This window comes from Amblyraja radiata, chromosome 40 (assembly GCF_010909765.2).
Source record: "Amblyraja radiata isolate CabotCenter1 chromosome 40, sAmbRad1.1.pri, whole genome shotgun sequence".
Taxonomy (NCBI): domain Eukaryota; kingdom Metazoa; phylum Chordata; class Chondrichthyes; order Rajiformes; family Rajidae; genus Amblyraja; species Amblyraja radiata.
This window is the reverse complement of record NC_045995.1, coordinates 16,593,934-16,613,540: the sequence shown is the minus strand read 5'-3', so window position 1 is coordinate 16,613,540 and position 19,607 is coordinate 16,593,934. Positions and strand designations below refer to the sequence as shown.

Below are 19,607 nucleotides of genomic sequence, written 5' to 3'. Positions count from 1 at the left end.
TGCACCGCCATTCAATATGATCATGGCTGATCATCCAACTCAGTATCCTGTACCTGCCTTCTCTCCATACCCCCTGATCACTTTAGCCACAAGGGCCACATCTAACTCCCTCTTAAATATAGCCAATGAACTGGCCTCAACTACCTTCTGTGGCAGAGAATTCCACAGATTCACCACTCTCTGTGAGAAAAATGTTTTTCCCATCTCAGTCCTAAAAGATTTCCCCTTTATCCTTAAACTGTGACCCCCTTGTTCTGGACTTCCCCAACATCGGGAACAATCTTCCTGCATCTAGCCTGTCCAACCCCTTAAGAATTTTGTAAGTTTCTATAAGATCCCCCCTCAATCTTCTGAATTCTAGCGAGTACAAGCCGAGTCTATCCAGTCTTTCTTCATATGAAAGTCCTGACATCCCAGGAATCAGTCTGGTGAACCTTCTCTGTACTGCCTCTATGGCAATAATGTCTTTCCTCAGATTAGGAGACCAAAACTGTACGCAATACTCCAGGTGTGGTCTCACCAAGACCCTGTACAACTGCAGTAGAACCTCCCTGCTTCTATACTCAAATCCTTTGCTTATGAATGCTAACATACCATTCACTTTCTTCACTGCCTGCTGCACCTGCAATTCAATGACTGGTGTACCATGACACCCAGGTCTCTTTGCATCTCCTCTTTTCCTAATTGACCACCATAAAGCCCCATATCTGACAACCTGGCCTTAACCTATTATGTTCAAGTCCACATGTGCTTATCTAATGCGTAATCTTTTATGGGACAATTCACAGACCAAATTTAGAGTAACAAGATGTACTACACCCATTGGCTTCCTTGTTATCTAACATGCTAGTTACTTTTGTCAAAGCAGTCATCAATTGGTTGAACACAATTTCACTTCCATAAAATTTTACTCACTCAGTTGTATAAGTATTCTGTTACCATTTCCTTCATTTTCCTAACAAACTGTCCTGAAATCATTTTCACCCCCAATATTTTCAGTATTTTGTTGCCTTCCTCTCTGCTGGAATTTTTCCGAAATGCAAAGTCCAATAACTATACATTTAACATATAACATATTACAATTACAGCATGGAAACAGGCCATCTCTGCCCTTCTAGTCCATGCCGAAGACATATTCTACCCTAGTCCCATCAACCTGCCCTCAGACCATAACCCTTCATTCATTTCCCGTCCATATACCTATCCAATTTATTTTTAAATGATAAAATCGAACCTGCCTTCACCACTTCCACTGGAAGCTCATTCCACACAGCTATCATTCTCTGAGTAAAGAAGTTCCCCCTCATGTTACCCCTAAACTTCTGTCCCTTAATTCTGAAGTCATGTCCTCTTGTTTGAATCTTCCCTCCTCTCAATGGGAAAAGCTTATCCACATCAACTCTGTCTATCCCTCTCATCATTTTAAAGACCTCTATCAAGTCCCCCCTTAACCTTCTGCGCTCCAAAGAATAAAGACCTAACTTGTTCAACCTTTCTCTGTAACTTAGTTGCTGAAACCCAGGCAACATTCTAGTAAAACTCCTCTCTACTCTCTCTCTATTTTATTGATGTCTTTCCTATAATTTGGCGACCAAAATTGTACACCATACTGCAGAATTGGCCTCATCAATGCCTTGTACAATTTTAACATTACATCCCAACTTCTATACTCACTGCTCTGATTTATAAAGGCCAGCACACCAAAGGCTTTCTTTACCACCCTATCTCCATGAGATTCCACCTTCAGGGAACTATGCACAGTTATTCCTAGATCCCTCTGTTCAACTGCATTCCTCAATTCACAACCATTTACCATGTACATTCTATTTTGATTTGTCCTGCCAAGATGTAGCACCTCACACTTATCAGCATTAAACTCCATCTGCCAGGGGGGGGGGACAGAGAAAGAGAGAGGGACAGGGACAGAGAGTGAGATGGGGAGAGAGAGAGAGAGAAGGAAGGAGAGGGAGGGACGAACAGAGAGGGAGAGACAGAGAGAGAGAGGGACAGAGAGAGAGGGACAGAGAGGGGGGGGGGCAGAGAGAGAGAGATAGATGGACAGAGCGGGCGTGGCAGAGAAAGAGAGGGACAGGGACAGAGAAAGATGGAGAGAGGGAGGGACGGACATGGAGGGGGAGAGACAGAGAGAGGGGCAGAAGAGAGACAGAGGGACAGAGCGAGAGAGAGAGGGACAGAGAGAGAGAGTGACGGGGGGGCAGGGACAGAGAGAGAGAGGGGGACAGAGGGAGACGGGGACGGAGAGAGAGAGACAGAGAGAGAGGGGGTGACAGAGAAATAGAGAGAGACAGTGACAGAGGGATGGAGAGAGAGAGGGGGTGACAGAGGAAGAGAGAGACTGACTGAGAGGGATGGAGAGAGAGAGGGGGACAGTGAGAGAGAGGGACAGAGAGAGACATAGAGAAAGATAGAGAAACGGAGAGAGAAAACGAGAAAGAGACAGTCAGAGAGAGAGATGGAGAGATTGAAAGAAAGAGATAAACAGAGAGAGAGAGAGAGAGAGAGAGAGAGAGAGAGAGAGAGAGAGAGAGAGAGAGAGAGAGAGAGAGAGAGATAAAGAGAGAGAGAGAGAAAGAAAGAGAGACAGAGTGAAACAGAGAGAGAGAGAGCGAGAGAACACAGGGGACTATGAAGGCATGAGAGGGGAGCGGGCCAAAGTAGACTGGAAAGGGATCCTAGCAGGAATGACGGTGGAACAGCAATGGCAGGAATTTCTGGGCATAATCCGGAAGACGCAGGATCATTTCATTCCAAACAGGAAGAAAGATTCTAAGGGGAGTAGGAGGCAACCGTGGCTGACAAGAGAAGTTAGGGATAGAATAAAACTAAAAGAAAAGATGTATAACACAGCAAAGAGTAGCCGGAAGCCAGTGGATTGGAAAACTTTCATAGGACAACAGAAGGAAACAAAACGGGCAATACGGGCTGAAAAGATGAAGTACGAAGGGAAGCTGGCCAGGAATATAAAGAATTAAAAAGCTTATTTAGATGTGTTACAGGAAAAGTGAGGGAGAGGGACAGAGTGAGAGAGGGGGGACAGAGAGAGAGAGGGAGGGACAGAGAGAGAGAGAGAGAGAGGGACAGAGAGAGTGAGGGAGACAGAGAGAGAGACAGAGAGAGGGGGGCAGGGACAGAAAGAAGGAGAGAGACAGGGACAGAGTGAGAGGGAGTTAGAGACGGAGACATAGCGAGACAGGGACAGAGAAAGAGATGGAGAGAGGGACAGAGAGAGAGAGAGGGACAGAGAAAGAGATGGAGAGAGAGAGAGTGAGCGAGGGAGGGACAGAGAGAGATGGAGAGAGAGAGGGGATGCAGGGAGAGGGGGACAGAAGGAGGGGGATAGATAGATAGACAGAGAGAGTGAGGGGATAGAGAGAGAGAGGGAGGGACAGAGTGAGAGAGGGACAGAGAGAGTGAGGGGGATAGGGAGAGAGACAGAGAGAGGGGGGCAGGGACAGAAAGAGGGAGAGAGACAGGGACAGAGTGAGAGGGAGATAGAGACGGAGACATAGCAAGAGAGGGAGAGAAAGAGATGGAGAGAGGGACAGAGAGAGAGAGGGACAGAGAGGGACAGAGAAAGAGATGGAGAGAGAGAGAGTGAGCGAGGGAGGGACAGAGAGAGATGGAGAGAGAGAGGGGATGCAGGGAGAGGGGGACAGAAGGAGGGGGATAGATAGATAGAGAGAGAGAGTGAAAGGGGGACAGAGAGAGAAAGGGGGGGGACAGAAAGAGAGAGAGATGGAGGGAGAGAGACAGAGGGACAGAGAAAGAGATGGAGAGAGAGTGAGTGAGCGAGGGAGGGACAGAGAGGGATAGAGAGACACACAGCGAGACAGAGAGAGACATAGAAACATAGACAATAGGTACAGGAGTAGGCCATTCGGCCCTTCGAGCCTCCACCGCCATTCAATATGATCATGGCTGATCATCCGACTCAGTATCCTGTACCTGCCTTCTCTCCATACCCCCTGATCCCTTTAGCCACAAGGGCCACATCTAACTCCCTCTTAAATATAGCCAATGAACTGTGGCCTCATCTACCTCCTGTGGCAGAGAATTCCACAGTTTCATCACGCTTTGTGTGTGAAAAAAAAATGTTTTTCTCATCTCAGTCTTAAAAGATTTCCCCTTTATCCTTAAGCTGTGACCCCTTGTCCTGGACTTCCCCAACATCGGGAACAATCTTCCTGCATCTAGCCTGTCCAACCCCTTAAGAATTTTGTAAGTTTCTATAAGATCCCCCCTCAAACTTCTAAATTCTAGCGAGTACAAGCCAAGTCTATCCAGTCTTTCTTCATATGAAAGTCCTGACATCCCAGGAATCAGTCTGGTGAACCTTCTCTGTACTCCCTCTATGGCAAGAATGTCCTTCCTCAGATTAGGAGACCAAAACTGTACGCAATACTCCAGGTGTGGTCTCACCAAGATCCTGTACAACTGCAGTAGAACCTCCCTGCTCCTATACTGAAATCCTTTTGCTATGAATGCTAACATACCATTCACTTTCTTCACTGCCTGCTGCACCTGCATGCCTACTTTCAATGACTGGTGTACCATGACACTCAGGTCTCGCTGCATCTCCCCTTTTCCTAATTGGCCACCATTCAGATAATAGTCTACTTTCCTGTTTTTGTCATCAAAGGAGGAGGAGCCATCTTGGGGAACGGCTGCTAACCAGCAGCCGTCCGTTTAATTCATTTTTTTTTCCAGTTTTTAATTAGTTTTGTTCGTCGTTTTTTCGGAGAAATGGACTTCTTAATGTGGGGGGAAGGAGGTAACCTTACTTCTAGGTCCCTACCTGGTCGGTGAGGCAGCTTTTCCTCTGGGCTGCCCGTCGACCTGTCCTCGTGGCCTACCAGCGGGCCTGGAGCGCCGTTTCCTGGTGGGGACCGCCCAGCACCTCGGCTTCGGTGGCGGCACAGCCTGGGTCGCCGCGCTGGATCGACGCGCTGGAGCTCTGGTGAGCTGGACCGCCGAGAGCAACACCTCCGGGCTGCGGGTCTGCGGAGCGGAGCGGGTGGCGCCGACATTAACATCAGGAGCCTGGGAGCTCCAACTCGGTGCGTCCTTGTCGGCTTCGGAAGCAGACAATCCCCTGCTACGAAGAGGCCGTTCCAGGTGGCCCAGCCGCTGTGAGGACTCTCCCGACGCTGGGGCAAGACCACCCGGCCAGAATCGGCCAGGAACATCGGGCCTCTGTTGAGGCAACAGCGGTGGCCTTAATAGGCCTGACTTTTGGAAGAACGGGTTGGGGACTGGACTTTTGTGCCTTGGTTACCACTGTGTGGGATGATTTTTCTGTGTGTAAGGTACTTTGTTAGACTGTGTCCAAGATGGCTGTCGGAAGGGAGAGTGGACGTTAGCGCGCTTTAGCTGCCGCTGCTCTCTCTTCACATTGTGTTTTTTTGATTTTTTGATTTTGTGTCTTTGGAGCGATTTCTATCTTTTAATTTGTGTATTGATGATGTCCTTATTATTTATTTTTCTCCGACTTTATGTTTTTTTTGTCTTCTGTTAATCTTTGTAAGGTGACCTTGAGATTTGAAAGGCGCCCGAAAATAAAATGTATTATTATTATTATTATAACCACACGTTTATCCACATTATACTGCATCTGCCATGCATTTGCCCACTCACCTAGCCTATCCAAGTCATCTTGCAGCCTCCTAGCATCCTCCTCACAGCTAACACTGCCCCCCAGCTTCGTGTCATCCGCAAACCTGGAGATGTTGCATTCAATTCCCTCGTCCAAATCATTAATATATATTATAAATAGCTGAGGTCCGAGCACTGAGCCTTGCGGTACCCCACTAGTCACTGCCTGCCATTGTGAAAAGGATCTGTTTACTCCTACTCTTTGCTTCCTGTCTGCCGGCCAGTTCTCTATCCACATCAATATTGAACCCCCAATACCATGTGCTTTAAGTTTGTATACTAATCTCTTATATGGGACCTTGTCAAAAGCCTTCTGAAAGTCCAGATATAACACATCCACTGGTTCTCCCTTATCCACTCTACTTGTTACATCCTCGAAAAATTCTATAAGATTCGTCAGACATGATTTACCTTTCGTAAATCCATGCTGACTTTGTCCAATGATTTCACCACTTTCCAAATGTGCTGCTATCCCATCTTTAATAACTGACTCTAGCATTTTCCCCACTACCGATGTTAGACTAACATGGTCTGTAATTCCCCGTTTTCTCTCTCCCTCCCTTTTTAAAAAGTGGGGTTACATTAGCTACCCTCCAATCCTCAGGAACTACTCAGAATCTAAAGAGTTTTGAAAAATTATCACGAATGCATCCACTATTTCTGGGGCTATTTCCTTAAGTACTCTGGGATGCAGCCTATCTGGCCCTGGGGATTTATTGGCCTTTAATCCATTCAATTTACCTAACACCACTTCCTGGCTAACCTGGATTTCACTCAGTCCCTCCATCTCAGTCCACTGCTATTTCCGGCAGATTAATTAAGTCTTCCTTAGTGAAGACAGAACCTAAGCAGTTATTCAATTTGTCTGCCATGTCCTTGTTCCACATGATCAACTCACCTCTTTCTGACTGCAAGGGATCTACATTTGTTTTAACTAATCTTTTTCTCTTCACATATCTATAAAAGCTTTTGCAGTCAGTTTTTATGTGCCCTGCTAGTTTTTTTCATAATCTATTTTCCCTTTCCTAATTAAGCCCTTTGTCCTCCTCTGCTGGACTGATTTTTTCCCAGCCCTCCGCTAGGCTGCTTTTTCTGGCTAATTTATATGCTCTATCTTTTGTTTTGATACTATCCCTGGTTTCCCTTGTTATCCATGGATGCACTACCTTCCCTGATTTATTCTTTTGCCAAACTGGGATGAACAATTGTTGTGGTTCATCCATGAAGTCTTTAAATGCCTTCCATTGCATATCCACCGTCAACCCTTTAAGAATCAATTGCCAGTCTATCTTGGCCAATTCACGTCTCATACCCTCAAAGTTACCCTTCCTTAAGTTCTGAACCCTTGTTTCTGGATTAACTATGAAGAATTCAACCATATTATGGTCACTCTTGCCCAAGGGGCCATGCACAACAAGACTGCAAACTAACCCTTCCTCATTACTCAATACCCAGTCTAGAATAGCCTGCTCTCTCGTTGGTTCTTCTACATGTTGGTTTAGAAAACTATCCTGCATACATTCCAAGAAATCCTCTTCCTCAGCACCCCTGCCAATTTGATTCACCCAATCTATATGTAGATTGAAGTCACCCATTATAATGGTTTTACCTTTGTTGCACGCGTTTCGAATTTCCTGTTTGATGCCATCCCCAACTCCACTACTACTGTTAGATGGCCTGTACACAACTCCCACTAGCGTTTTCTGCCCCTTAGTGTTGCTCAGCTCTACCCATATCAATTCCACATCCTCCAAGCTAATGTCCTTCCTTTCTATTGTGTTAATCTCCTCTCTAACCAGCAACGCTACCCCGCCTCCTTTTCCTTTCTGTCTATCCCTCCTGAATATTGAATATCCCTGGATGTTCAGCTCCCAGCCTTGGTCACCCTGGAGCCATGTCTCCGTGATCCCAACTATATCATATTAATTAATAACTATCTGAGTTGGATGATCAGCCATGATCATATTGAATGGCGGTGCAGGCTCGAAGGGCCGAATGGCCTACTCCTGCACCTATTTTCTATGTTTCTATGTTTCTATCTGCACATTCAACTCATCCACCTTATTACGAATGCTCCTTGTATTAAGATACAAAGCCTTCAGGCTTGTCTTTACAACACTCTTACCCCTTATACAATTATGTTGAAAAGTGGCCCTTTTTGATTTTTGCCCTGGATTTGTCTGCCTGCCACTTTTACTTTTCACCTTGCTACCTATTGCTTCTACCCTCATTTTACACCCCCCTGCCTCTCTGCTCTTGCACCCATCCCCCTGCCACATTAGTTTAAATCCACCCCGATGGCACTAGCAAACACTCCCCGAAGGACATTGGTTCCATTCCAGCGCAGGTGCAGACCCTCCAGTTTGTACTGGTCCCACCTCCCCCAGAACTGGTTCCAATGCCCTAAAAATTTGAATCCCTCCCCCTTGCACCATTTTTCAAGCCACGTATTCATCTGCAATATCCTATTTCTACTCTGACTGGCCCGTGGTACTGGTAATAATCCAGAGATTATTATCTTTGAGGTCCTACCTTTACGTTTATCTCCTAGCTCCCTAAATTCACCTTGCAGGACCTCATCCCTTTTTTTACCTATATCGTTGGTGCCAATATGCACCACGACAACTGGCTGTTCACCCTCCCCCTCCAGAATGTTCTGCAACCGTTCAGTGACATCCCTGGCCCTTGCACCAGGGAGGCAACATACCATCCTGGAGTCTCGTTTGCAGCCACAGAAACGCCTATCTATTCCCCTTACAATTGAATCCCTTATTACTATTGCCCTTCCACTCTTTTTCCCCCCCTCCTGTGCCGCAGAGCCACCCATGGTGCCATGAACTTGGGTGCTGCTGCCTTCCCCTGATGAGCCAGCTCCCGCAACAGTATCCAAAATGGTATACCTGTTTCAGAGGGAGATGACCGCAGGGGACTCCTGCACTACCTGCCTACTGCTTTGCTGGCTATTGGCCACCCGTTCCCTTTCTGTCCTCTTACCTTTTACCTGCGGTGTGACCAACTCGCTGTACGTGCTATTCACGACTTTCTCAGCATCGTGGATGCTCCAGTATGAATCCAGCTGCAGCTCCAATCGTTCAATGCGGTCTGCCAGGAGCTGCAGCTGGACCCACTTCCTGCAAATGTAGTCACCAGGGACACCGACCATATCCCTGATCTCCCACATGTTGCAGGCTGAGCAAACCACGGGGCCAGTCTCCACTGACATATCTTACTCCCAAATTAACTCTATATTAAATATTTTAAAAAACTTTATCCTTTAAACTGTACCTTTACTAATAAATACTGTACACTTAACTCCCAGAACCCTTAACTTCCAGAATCCTTAACCTGAAAGCAGAAATGTAAACCTGGGGTTGCACCCAATCAGCTGCTTCCTCTGGTCCTCTTCCACCAATCAGAGGCTTCCACCAGACTCCTTCTCTGGAAGTGAGATGGAACGTTGCAGATTTGGGTAACTCCTCCTCGCACCAACGGTTCCCCGGGCCTCTGTAAAAGCAAGCCCCGCGCTGGATTGTATACTCACAGCTCCAGGTAACTCCTCCTCGCACCAACGGTTCCCCGGGCCTCTGTAAAAGCAAGCCCCGCGCTGCTTTTATACTCACAGCCCAGGCCAATGATTCTTAAAGGGTTGACGGTGGATATGCAATGGAAGGCATTTAAAAACTGCATGGATGAACTACAACAAGTGTTCATCCCAGTTTGGCAAAAGAATAAATCAGGGAAGGTAGTGCATCCGTGGATAACAAGGGAAATCAGGGATAGTATCAAAACAAAAGAGGAAGCCTACAATTAGCCAGAACAAGCAGTCTACCAGAGGACTGGGAGAAATTCAGAGTCCAGCAGAGGAGGACAAAAGGCTTAATTAGGAACGGGGAAATAGATTATGAAAGAAAACTGGCAGGGAACATAAAAACTGACTGCAAAAGTTTTTATAGCTATGTCAAGAGGAAAAGATTAGTTAAAACAAATGTAGGTCCCTTGCAGGCAGAAACAGGCAAATTGATCATGGGGAACAAGGACATGGCAGACCAATTGAATAATTACTTTGATTCTGTCTTCACTAAGGAAGACATAAATAATCTGCCGGAAATAGCAAGAGACCGGGGGTTAAATGAGATGGAGGAACTGAGTGAAATCCAGGTTAGCTGGGATGTGGTGTTAGGCAAATTGAATGGATTAAAGGCCGATAAATCCCCAGGGCCGGATAAGTTGCATCCCAGAGTACTTAAGGAAGTAGCCGCAGAAATAGTGGATGCGTTAGTGATAATCTTTCAAAACTCTTTAGATTCTGGAGTAGGTCCTGAGGATTGGAGGGTAGCTAATGTAAACCCACTTTTTAAAAAGGCAGCGAGAGAAAAAACGGGGAATTACAGACCACTTAGTCCAACATCGGTAGTGGGGAAAATTCTGGAGTCAGTTATTAAAGATGGGATAGCAGCATATTTGGAAAGTGGTGAAATCATTTGACAAAGTCAGCATGGATTTATGAAAGGTAATTCATGTCTGACGAATGTTATAGAATTTGTCGAGGATGTAACTAGTAGAGTGGATAAGGGAGAACCAGTGGATGTGGTGTATCTGGACTTCCAGAAGGCTTTCGACAAGGTCCCACATAAGAGATTAGCATACAAACTTAAAACACATGGTATTGGGAGTTCAGTATTGATGTGGATAGAGAACTGGCTGGCAAACAGGAAGCAAAGAGTAGGAGTAAACGGGTCTTTTTCACAATGGTGGGCAGTGACTAGTGGGGTACCGCAAGGCTCAGTGCTGGGACCCCAGCTATTTACAATATATATTAATGATCTGGATGAGGGAATTGAATGCAACATCTCCAAGTTTGCGGATGACACAAAGCTGGGGGGGGGCAGCGTTAGCTGTGAGGAGGATGCTAGGAGGCTGCAAGGTGACTTGGATAGGTTGGGTGAGTGGGCAAAGGCATGGCAGATGCAGTATAATGTGGATAAATGTGAGGTTATCCACTTTGGTGGCAAAAACAGGAAAGTAGACTATTATCTGAATGGTGGCCGATTAGGAAAATGGGAGATGCAACGAGAACTGGGTGTCATGGTACACCAGTCATTGAAAGTAGGAATGCAGGTGCAGCAGGCAGTGAAGAAAGCAAATGGTATGTTAGCATTCATAGCAAAAGGATTTGAGGATAAGAGCAGGGAGGTTCTACTGCAGTTGTACAGGGTCTTGGTGAGACCACACCTGGTGTATTGCGTACAGTTTTGGTCTCCTAATCTGAGGAAAGACATTCTTGCCATAGAGGGAGTACAGAGAAGGTTCACCAGACTGATTCCTGGGATGGCAGGACTTTCATATGAGGAAAGACTGGATAGACTCGGCTTGTACACGTTGGAATTCAGAAGACTGAGGGGGGAAACTTACAAAATTCTTAAGGGGTTGGACAAGCTAGATGCAGGAAGATTATTCCCGATGTTGGGGAAGTCCAGAACTAGGGGTCACAGTTTAAGGATAAGAGGGAAGACTTTTAGGACTGAGATGAGGAAATCATTTTTTACACAGAGAGTGGTGAATCTGTGGAATTCTCTGCCACAGAAGGTAGTTGAGACCAGTTCATTGGCTATATTTAAGAGGGAATTAGATGTGGCCTTGTGGCTAAAGGGATCAGGGGGTATGGAGAGAAGGCAGGGATGGGATACTGAGTGGATGATCAGCCATGATCATATCAAATGGCGGTGCAGGCTCGAAGGGCCGAATGGCCTACTCCTGCACCTATTTTCTATGTTTCTATGTAGAGGAAGGAATTCATTATTAACGATTTAGAAGGAGGAATTAAATGTAACAACTCCAGGTTTGTGGATGACACAAAGCTGGATGGCAGTGAGCTGCGAGGGGGATGCTCTGAGGCTTTAGGGTGACAAGGATAGGTTGAGTGAGTGGGCAGATGCATGGCAGATGCAGTATAAAGTGGATATATGTGAGTTATTGTCTGAATGGTGTCAGATTATGAAAAGGGGAGGTGCAACGAGACCTGGGCGTGCTTGTACACTAGTCACTGAAGTTATACATGCAGGTACAACAGGCAGTGAAGAAAGCAAATGGCACGTTGGCCTCCATAGCGAGAGGATTTGAGTATAGGAACAAGAAGGTGCTACTACAGTTGTACAGGGCCCTTCTGAGTCCACACCTCGAGTATTGTGTGCAGTTTTGGTCTCTTAATTTGAGGAAGGACATTCTTGCTGTTGAGGGTGTGCAGCGTAGGATCACAATGTTAATTCCCGGGATGGCGGGACTGTCATATGATGAAAGAATGGATCACTGCCTTATATTGACTGGCATTTAGAAGGATCTTATAGAAACATATACAGTTATTAAGGGATTTAACCATATAACCATATAACCATATTGAAGTGGCCTGGTCAAGGTCAGGAAAAGACCGGACACCAGGCGGATTCAAAAGAAGCTTTTTAATTCCAGCAGTCCGAGTACACACCACGACACCCTTATCTCTACCCCTAGGGAGTCGTCAGGAAACCCCGTGGCAGAACCCCTGTCCCTCAATCGGCGAGGGGGATGATCCAAGGAGTGGCCTACCCCCCAGGGACCGCCACAGGACCCCCCCCCTCAAGTACCCGAGGTACGAAGCGGACAGGAGGGCGTACACGGCGGACAGCCCGGGTGCACACAACGCTCGGCCCCGGAACAGGCGCCTGATCAACAAGTGCGGGGGACGAAGTAGCCAGAGGAGGAGGTACTCTAGACAGAGGCCGCCCTCGCTTTCAGGGCAGCGCTACCAGCACCGGCCGATCGATATCGATATGAGCTGGCTTCAACCGCGCAACTGAAACAGACTCACGCCGACCCCCCATGTCCAGGACGAAAGTCGATGAGCCATGTTCCAAGACCCGGAAGGGACCTTCGTACGGCCGCTGTAGAGGTGTCCGATGTGCATCCCTGCGCAGAAAAACAAACTGGCAGTCCTCCAGAGCAGAGGGAACGTGCGGATGGAAGGACCCATGACGAGACGTGGGCACCGGCGCCAGCTTTCCCACCATCTGCCGAAGACGTTGCAGAGCGTCCGAAGGCTGCTCCACCTGGCCACGTGCCGGCGGGATGAACTCCCCGGGCACCGTTAACGGAGACCCATACACCAACTCGGCGGAGGAGGAGGCCAAGTCCTCCTTGGGTGCGGTGCGTATCCCCAGCAAAACCCACAGTAGAGCGTCTACCCAGTCTGGGTCAGTGAGCCGCGCCCTCAGGGCACCCTTAAGCTGCCGGTGAAACCGCTCCACTAGGCCGTTCGACTGCAGGTGGTACGCCGTCGTGTGGTGCAGACGAACACCCAGGAGGCGTGCCATGGCCGACCACAGCTCTGACAGGAACTGAGGCCCCCGGTCGGAAGTTATGTCCAGTGGAACACCGAACCGGGCGATCCAGTGCGCCAACAATGCTCGAGCCCAGGTGGTTGTTGTGGAATTCTGTAGCGGAATGGCTTCAGGCCACCGCGTGAAGCGGTCCACAATGGTGAATAGATACGTCATGCCCTGGGACGACGGTAGCGGCCCCACGATGTCCACGTGAATGTGGTCGAAACGTTAATGAGGAATGGGAAACTCCTGCAATGGCGCGTGCACGTGTTGTTGCACCTTGGCGGTCTGGCACGGGATGCAAGTGTGCGCCCAATGTCCAACCTCCTTCCGCAGCCCGTGCCAAATGAAGCGGGAGGCTACCAGGGCTACGTCGCCCTGATGGAGGGATGTGCAAGTCCATGGAGCACCTCAAACACCCTGCGCAGCCAGGCGATGGGGACGATGGGTCGCGGAACTCCAGAGGAGACATCACACAGCAGCGTGGTACCCCCAGGGCCACAGACAACGTCCTCCAACTGCAGGCCCGAAACCGCCGTACGATAGGCGGCCCTCTCCTCGTCGACAAGCTGAGCGGCTGCCAGGGCGGAATAGTTGATCCCCTCACCGACTTGGAGAACCGTGTGGACTGCAGGTCTTGATAAGGCATCGGCTACCCTGTTAAATTTGCCCTCAACGAACCGGATGGAGGTAGTGTACTCGGACACATACGCCAACTGCCTCTGCTGCCGGGCAGACCACGGGTCTGATACCTTGGCGAACGCGAAGGTTAGTGGCTTGTGGTCCGTGAATGCAGTGAATGGTCTCCCCTCCAGAAAATAGCGGAAATGGCGTACAGCGAGATACAGGGCAAGGAGCTCACGATCGAAGGCGCTGTAACGACGCTGAGGACCACTGAGATGCCTGCTGAAGAAGGCAAGTGGCCGCCAGCAACCCTCAACGAGCTGCTCTAACACTGCCCCAACCGCAACCTCAGAAGCATCCACCGTCAAGGCGGTCGTGGCGTCCTCTCGTGGGTGGACGAGCATTGTGGCCTCAGCCAGTGCCTCCTTAGCCCTCTCAAGTGCCGCTGTTGCTTCCACGGACCAATCAACCTCCCTGCGATGACCAGCAATCAGGTGGAAAAGCGGACGCATAACTGCAGCCGCTGACGGCAGGAAGCAGTGATAGAAAGTGACCATCCCCACGAATTCCTGCAGGCCCCTAACTGTGGTCGGACGGGGGAACCTGCGGATAGCGTCCACCCTGGTCGGCAGAGGCACCACCCCTTGTGCAGTCACGCGGTGGCCGAGGAAGTCGATAGCCGTCACCCCGAAACGGCACTTGGGCGCGTTGATAGCCAAACCGAAATTGCTGAGGCGCTGACACAGTTGACGGAGGTGGGTGCAGTGCTCCTGCCGCGACCGACTGGCCACAAGTATGTCGTCCAGGTACACAAAGACAAAGTCCAATCCACGGCACTCGCAGTCCATAAGCCGCTGAAAGGCCTGCGCGGCATTCTTCAACCCAAACGGCATCCGCACAAACTCGAACAGATCAAATGGTGTGATAATGGCCGTCTTCGGGATATCGTCGGGGCGGACCGGAATTTGATTGTACCCCCGCACGAGGTCCACCTTAGAAAATACGGATGCTCCAGCCAGATGGGCATTGAAGTCCTAAATGTGCGGGACCGGATACCTGTCGGCGACGGTCGCATCGTTCAGGCGACGGTAATCCCCACACGGGCACCAGCCCCCGTTCTTCTTAGGGACCATGTGGAGCGGTGGGGCCCATGGGCTACCGGAGGGACGCACGATGCCCATCGCCTCCATCTGGCGGAACTCCTCCCGAGCTAGACGGAGCTTGTCTGGGGCGAGACGTCGGGGTCACCAGTGTAGTGGCCTGGTCAAGGTCAGGAAAAGACCGGACACCAGGCGGATTCAAAAGAAGCTTTTTAATTCCAGCAGTCCGAGTACACACCACGACACCCTTATCTCTACCCCTAGGGAGTCGTCAGGAAACCCCGTGGCAGACCAACGCCCCTGTCCCTCAATCGGCGAGGGGGATGATCCAAGGAGTGGCCTACCCCCCAGGGACCGCCACAATATAACAATTACAGCACGGAAACAGGCCATCTCGGCCCTACAAGTCCGTGCCGAACAACTTTTTTCCCTTAGTCCCACCTGCCTGCACTCATACCATAACCCTCCATTCCCTTCTCATCCATATGCCTATCCAATTTATTTTTAAATGATACCAACGAACCTGCCTCCACCACTTCCACTGGAAGCTCATTCCACACAGCTACCACTCTCTGAGTAAAGAAGTTCCCCCTCATGTTACCCCTAAACTTCTGTCCCTTAATTCTGAAGTCATGTCCTCTTGTTTGAATCTTCCCTATTCTCAAAGGGAAAAGCTTGTCCACATCAACTCTGTCTATCCCTCTCATCATTGTAAAGACCTCTATCAAGTCCCCCCTTAACCTTCTGCGCCCCAGAAAATAAAGACTTAACTTATTCAACCTTTCTCTGTAACTTAGTTGTTGAAACCCAGGCAACATTCTAGTAAATCTCCTCTGTACTCTCTCTATTTTGTTGACATCCTTCCTATAATTGGGAGACCAAAATTGTACACCATACTCCAGATTTGGTCTCACCAATGCCTTGTACAATTTTAACATTACATCCCAGCTTCTATACTCAATGCTCTGATTTATAAAGGCTAGCATACCAAAAGCTTTCTTTACCTCCCTATCTATATGAGATTCCACCTTCAAGGAACTATGCACGGTTATTCCCAGATCCCTCTGTTCAACTGTATTCTTCAATTCCCTACCATTTACCATGTACGTCCTATTTTGATTTGTCCTGCCAAGGTGTAGCACCTCACATTTATCAGCATTAAACTCCATCTGCCATCTTTCAGCCTATTCCAAATGGCCTAAATCACTCTGTAGACTTTGGAAATCCTCTTCATTATCCACAACACCCCCTATCTTGGTTACATCTGCATACTTACTAATCCAATTTATCACACCTTCATCGAGATCATTGATGTACATGACAAACAACAAAGGACCCAACACAGATCCCTGAGGCACCCCACTAGTCACCTGCCTCCAACCCGACAAACAGCCATCCACCATTACCCTCTGGCTTCTCCCATTCAGCCACTGTTGAATCCATCTTGCTATTACTGCATTTATACCCAACAGTTGAAACTTCTTAACCAACCTTCCATGAGGAACCTTGTCAAAGGCCTTACTAAAGTCCATATAGCCAACATCCACTGCTTTACCCTCGTCAATTTCCCTTGTAACCTCTTCAAAAATGGTCACAGTTTACGACTCCCATTTAGGACAGTGACGAGGAAAAACGTTTTCACCCAGAGAGATGTGAATCTGTGGAATTCTCTGCCACAGGAGGCAGTGGAGGCCAATTCACTGGATGTTTTCAAGAGCGAGTTAGATTTAGCTCTTGGGTCTAACAGGATAAAGGGATATGGGGGAAAGCAGGTACGCAGTACTGATTTTAGATGATCAGCCATGATGCTGCCTCAAAGGGCCGAATGGCCTACCCCTGCACATATTTTCTATGATTGATATCCATATATTTCATGGGCGAGTGCATTTCCAACGAGAAGGCATTTGTCCTGGACCTGTTGCAATGGCAGGTGAATGGCAGTGAACCAGTCCGTCTGGGGATATGTACTAATCCTCCAATATCATGCCTGAAAAATCTAGGTCAGAATTAAATGGGTAAACCTCTTATCCTGAAATCACCTCGTTGACGAAAGGAATCCCCTGCTATTTCCCTATAACATCTTTTAACCAAACCTCTTTCCTGAACTAAGCACATAACATATTCATGATCCCATTGGTATGTGGGACATTGCCAGGCACAACAGTTTGCCATTTTCTTGCACAGCAGCAGTGACCAAGACATTTATACGAAAGAACAATAGGCCGTCAGGCAGCATCTGCGGAAAGAAACAGTTAACCTTCCAGGTAGAAAACAGACCATTCATCAGAACTGGTCCTGCCCACAAAAGCTGCTTGATCCAAGAGTGCTTCCAGCATCTTCTGTTTTTCATTACAAAGGTAAACGTTTGCACTTCTTTTGATTTTAATCAATACATAATTACTGCTATGGAATGATTTCATTTAAAAAGCATTAGATCATTGAGATATATTTTCTAAACACGAAGCAGCAATTCCAATGTTTGCTTTCTCCCAAACTAGACCTCAGTGCATTCCTTTTTTTTAAATGGAGCATTCACATTCACTCCATCAATTCATTCACACTTTTTGCATTGAGCTGTATACAACCCTGTTCCACAGAAGATGAAGGCAACACCTGTTCTTCTCCCACTATTATTCTACTGCATCAGCTCCAAAAGCTGTACTCTCTACTAAAGGGCAGCGGTCAGAGTAAGATAACAATGTGTAAGGTCTGAAAAAGGGTCTGGACACAAATGTCACCCATTCCTTCTCTCCAAAGATGCCCCGCTGAGTTACTCCAGCATTTGGTGTCTACCTTCGATTTAAACCAGCATCTGCAGTTGCTTCCTACACAATGTGTAACGTTTCCTGCACCACTGTTGCCCTGGCAATGGAGGAAGTTGCTCACCACATATAACTGAAGAGTAAGAAATTCAACATTTCCTACTCTGACCTTCATTACAGCAAAGATGAATCTTGAACATTGAGATATATTTTCTAAACACGAAGCAGCAATTCCAATATTTGCTTTGGACATGATCATATTGAATGGCGGTGTCGGCTCGAAGGGCCGAATGGCCTACTCCTGCACCTATTTTCTAGGTTTCTATGTGTTCTCCCAAACTAGACCTCAGTGCATTCAGATAAATGTGAGGTTATCCACTTTGGCGGCAAAAACAAGGGGGCAGATTATTTGGCCTTAACTAATATTTTCCTCTTCACATACCTAAAGAAGCTTTTACTATCCTGCTTTATATTCTTGGCTAGCTTACCTTCATAACTCATCTTTTCTCCCCGAATTGTCTTTTTAGTTATCTTCTGTTGTTCTTTAAACATTACCCAATCCTCTTGCTTCCCGCTGATCTTTGCTACGTTGTACTTTGCTTTAATTTTTATACTGTCCCTGAAGTCCCTTGTCAGTCATGGTCGTCCCTTTCACCCCTTGGAATCTTTCTTCCTCCTAGGAATGAACTGATTCTGCACCTTCTGTATTTTTCCTAGAAATACCTGCCATTGTTGTTCCACTGTTATCCCTGCTAGTGTATCTTTCCAGTCAACTTTGGCCAGCTCCTCCCTCATGGCCCCTTGGTCCCTTTCATTCAACTGTAACACTGACATCTCCGATCTACCCTTCTCCCTCTCCAATTGTAGATTTTACTTCGGAGTCACGTGAGTGACTACGTGAAGAAGCCCACCAGGCGCGTCATTGCGCTACACGCATTGCAACTCGTCATTGTCGGGAGGAAGGACGTTCCTCCCGAACGGCAGTTTTCGAACCTGCAACAGAAGGTAAGGGAACATCGTTCTATACTTACCTTTTTTCTACAGAAGGCTGTTGAAAGCTGGCGGGGGAGGAGTCTGCAAGCAGCAGGCAGCCAGCAACGGCCGGTGGCACGACAGTCTCCCTTAGCGGGAGTCTCTGTGCGAATTCAGCTCCGGTAGAGAACGCCGACAAGGGAGCCTCCGGAGCCGTCAGTCCGACAAACTCGGACAACAGCCCCAAGGACCGACGCTACAGGGGTCTATGGGCTGCGGAAATCACAGCGGGAGGAAGGACGTTCCTCCCGAACGGCAGGTTGAGAACCAGCAACAACAGGTAAGAGATTTCCTTACCTTTTTCTTGATTGCAGGAAGGCTCCCGAGCTGCCGCTGAACAGCAGCAGGCAGCCAGCAACGGACGTCGGCACCACTATCTCCCATAACGGGAGCGAGTGCCAAACTTCACCCCAAACGGGTGGAGGAAATCGGAGCCAACAACCCACAAAGACAGTGGGTTGTATTTGTGGTCTGTCCCCTTTTTAATATTAGGGGACAAAAGGAGATTGCCCTCCTGCCGTGGCTAAACCAGGTGGAGTAAGCGCAACAGAGGACTACAGCTGCGGCCGGAGTCGGCTCCCGTAATGGGAATAGCTGTGCCCGACTTTCGCTCCCGACTCGCTCCCGCACCGGGCCGGGCGGGAGAAGGAGCAAAACTAATGTTTCCCCCGCGCTAGGTCTGTACAGGAGGGGAAGCTGGACAAAGGAGTGTCCACAGTGCTGCTAGTGAAGCTGGCTGGGGGAGACAGCGGAGTCACAGGCAGCCGGCAGCAGCAGCCAAAGGCACGTTTATCTCCCGTTATAAGGAGAGCAGTGCCGACTTTTGGTCCCGCGCGGGCCAGAACACCAAGGCCGGGCGGGAGACCATTCAAATGGGGCCGTTGACTTTGACAGTCATTAACGGCAGCAGACGGGTTAGAATGACGCTCACCCGTAGCAATGGACCTGCAGGTGAGAGCTGCGGTCTTTTTTTTTTTTGCATTTCTATGCTGATTGCAGGTGCAGAAAAAACGGGCTGCGACAAAGCTGGTGGCTAGATGGAATCAGCTGTGCCAGATGTC

The 19,607-nt window shown here is 48.3% G+C and overlaps 1 protein-coding gene across 1 annotated transcript in view; it reads right to left on the bottom strand.

The window, feature by feature from the left end:
- The window catches only part of LOC116967597 (zinc finger protein 229-like), a 34,307-nt gene extending 19,762 nt beyond the window's left edge, over positions 1-14,545 (bottom strand). Inside the window, exon 1 of the mRNA XM_033014214.1 lies at positions 14,437-14,545. Coding sequence (XP_032870105.1) covers positions 14,437-14,545 — 109 coding nt within the window. The remainder of the gene's footprint in view (positions 1-14,436) is intronic.
- Between the last annotated feature and the right edge of the window lie 5,062 nt (positions 14,546-19,607).